Source organism: Vigna radiata, chromosome 8, assembly GCF_000741045.1.
Source record: "Vigna radiata var. radiata cultivar VC1973A chromosome 8, Vradiata_ver6, whole genome shotgun sequence".
NCBI lineage: Eukaryota > Viridiplantae > Streptophyta > Magnoliopsida > Fabales > Fabaceae > Vigna > Vigna radiata.
Window position 1 is genome coordinate 8,328,402 of NC_028358.1, and position 1,837 is coordinate 8,330,238.

The following is a 1,837-nucleotide window of genomic DNA, read 5'->3' on the forward strand; positions in this document are numbered from 1 at the left end:
AATTATTATAATGATAGTTTTAATAAAATTTATATTTTTATTAACATTTTTAATAAGATTAATTTATTTAAATTAATATTTTACATTGAATTTTGTTTAAAATTTGTTTTTAAATTTTAAATATATTTGTTTTAATTTTGTATAAAAATATTTTAAAATTTTATATTTGAATTTATAATATTGTTATTTTTAAACCAATTCTAACATAACATTTGTATAGAAATTATTAATATATATAAATATTTTAAAAAAATAAATAAAGTTCAATGTAAAATATAAAAATTTAATATTGTAAAAATTATTTAATAAAAATATCAACTTTAACGAAGATATCATTATATATCAATATAAAAGTTAAATTTGGTTTTAATATGGGGAGGGATGAAATTGCTCTAATTTAGAGAAACATTAGGACTAAAATGAGACCAAATACAAATAAAAGAACTAAATTGATATTTTTCACATGACACATGTCACTGTTACTACCACGTCACACTGTCAATGTCAAGTGGCAGGATCTTCATTTGACACATGACAAAGTATAAAAAAATTAAAAAATTAAAAAGAATTTAAAAATATATATAAAAAAAACACAGATTGACACGTGACATTGAGTTAACGTTAATTCTATATTAATGAAAATGGTCAAATTATTAGAGTTAATTCAGTAGTCTCATCTAGATTGTTATCTTTACGTTACTTACTTTGTAAAACTGTCATATTAACAGTTAATTCATTTTTTCTATCTGCTTTGCTTTACCACTGTTGTATAAATATACACACTTATATGTCTTTCAATACAAGTTGCATATTCAGAATATAGCTTCATTCTTTCACTCTCTCCCTCTGATCTCTACACTCCAATAGTGGTATCATAGAGCATAGGTTGCGAAATTGGGAACGGAGGATTGTCTTGGGACGATGCGACTAACCAAGAAATTGTTCGTGTTAGACGTTCTTGAATTTGAATAGCTAGCGATGATGGCTGATCTTTCAACGTTGCAGTACCCGATACTCACAGACAAGAACTGAAGTCGTTGGAGTACACAATGCGGGTGGTATTCCGTGTGCAGAAGGTTAGCAATGTGATTGAAGGAGAATCAATGATTGACTCTTCAGGCAAGGAGAAGTAGAAAAAAGAATTCAAAGAAAAAGACGATAAAGCGTTACTGATAATACATCAATGTGTCGACGATACACACTTTGAAAAAAATCCAAAATGCAACTTCAGCCAAGGAAGCATGGAACATCCTTGTTCGTTGTCACTCTGGAGGAGAAAAAGTCAAGAAAGTTAGGTTACAAACCTTGAGGAAACAGTACGAGCACTTGGAGATGGAAGACAGTGATAAGGTGAGCGAGTTTTAGCCGTGTGTTAACTGTTGCAAACCAGATGAAAGCTTGCGGGGATAAGATTTCATATGTAATGATAATGGAAAAGATCTTGAGATCAATGCCTGCTGCATTTGATCATATCGTTGTAACCATTGAAGAAACCAGATACATGGAGAAACTTAAGATTGAAGAGCTACAAAGCGCATTTGAAGCGTATGAGATGCGACAAAATGGAAGAAAGAAACATGATGATCAAGCCTTAAGAACCCAACATGTTTCTGGTGAGGGAAAGAAAAAGTCGAATAAGTGGAAAAGTAAGGATTTCGGTCAGAAGAAGAAATGGAAGAAAGAAACATATGAACAAGAAGAAAAGAGTGATACCTCTAACAAGAAGGGTGTCACAAAGAAACAATATACGAAAAAGGAGAAGAAAAACATGGAATGTTTCGTGTGTCACAAGAAAGGTCATCTTTCTTATGAATGTTGGTTCAACAAGGATGCTTAG

The 1,837-nt window shown here is 30.4% G+C and overlaps 1 protein-coding gene across 1 annotated transcript; it reads left to right on the top strand.

Moving 5' to 3' along the window:
* The first annotated feature begins 1,049 nt into the window (after positions 1-1,049).
* LOC106770173 lies at positions 1,050-1,837 on the top strand. Its single transcript, XM_014655997.1, has 3 exons — positions 1,050-1,119; positions 1,232-1,350; positions 1,439-1,837. The coding sequence occupies exons 1-3, from the start codon at positions 1,050-1,052 to the stop codon at positions 1,835-1,837; spliced, it is 588 nt and encodes a 195-aa protein (XP_014511483.1).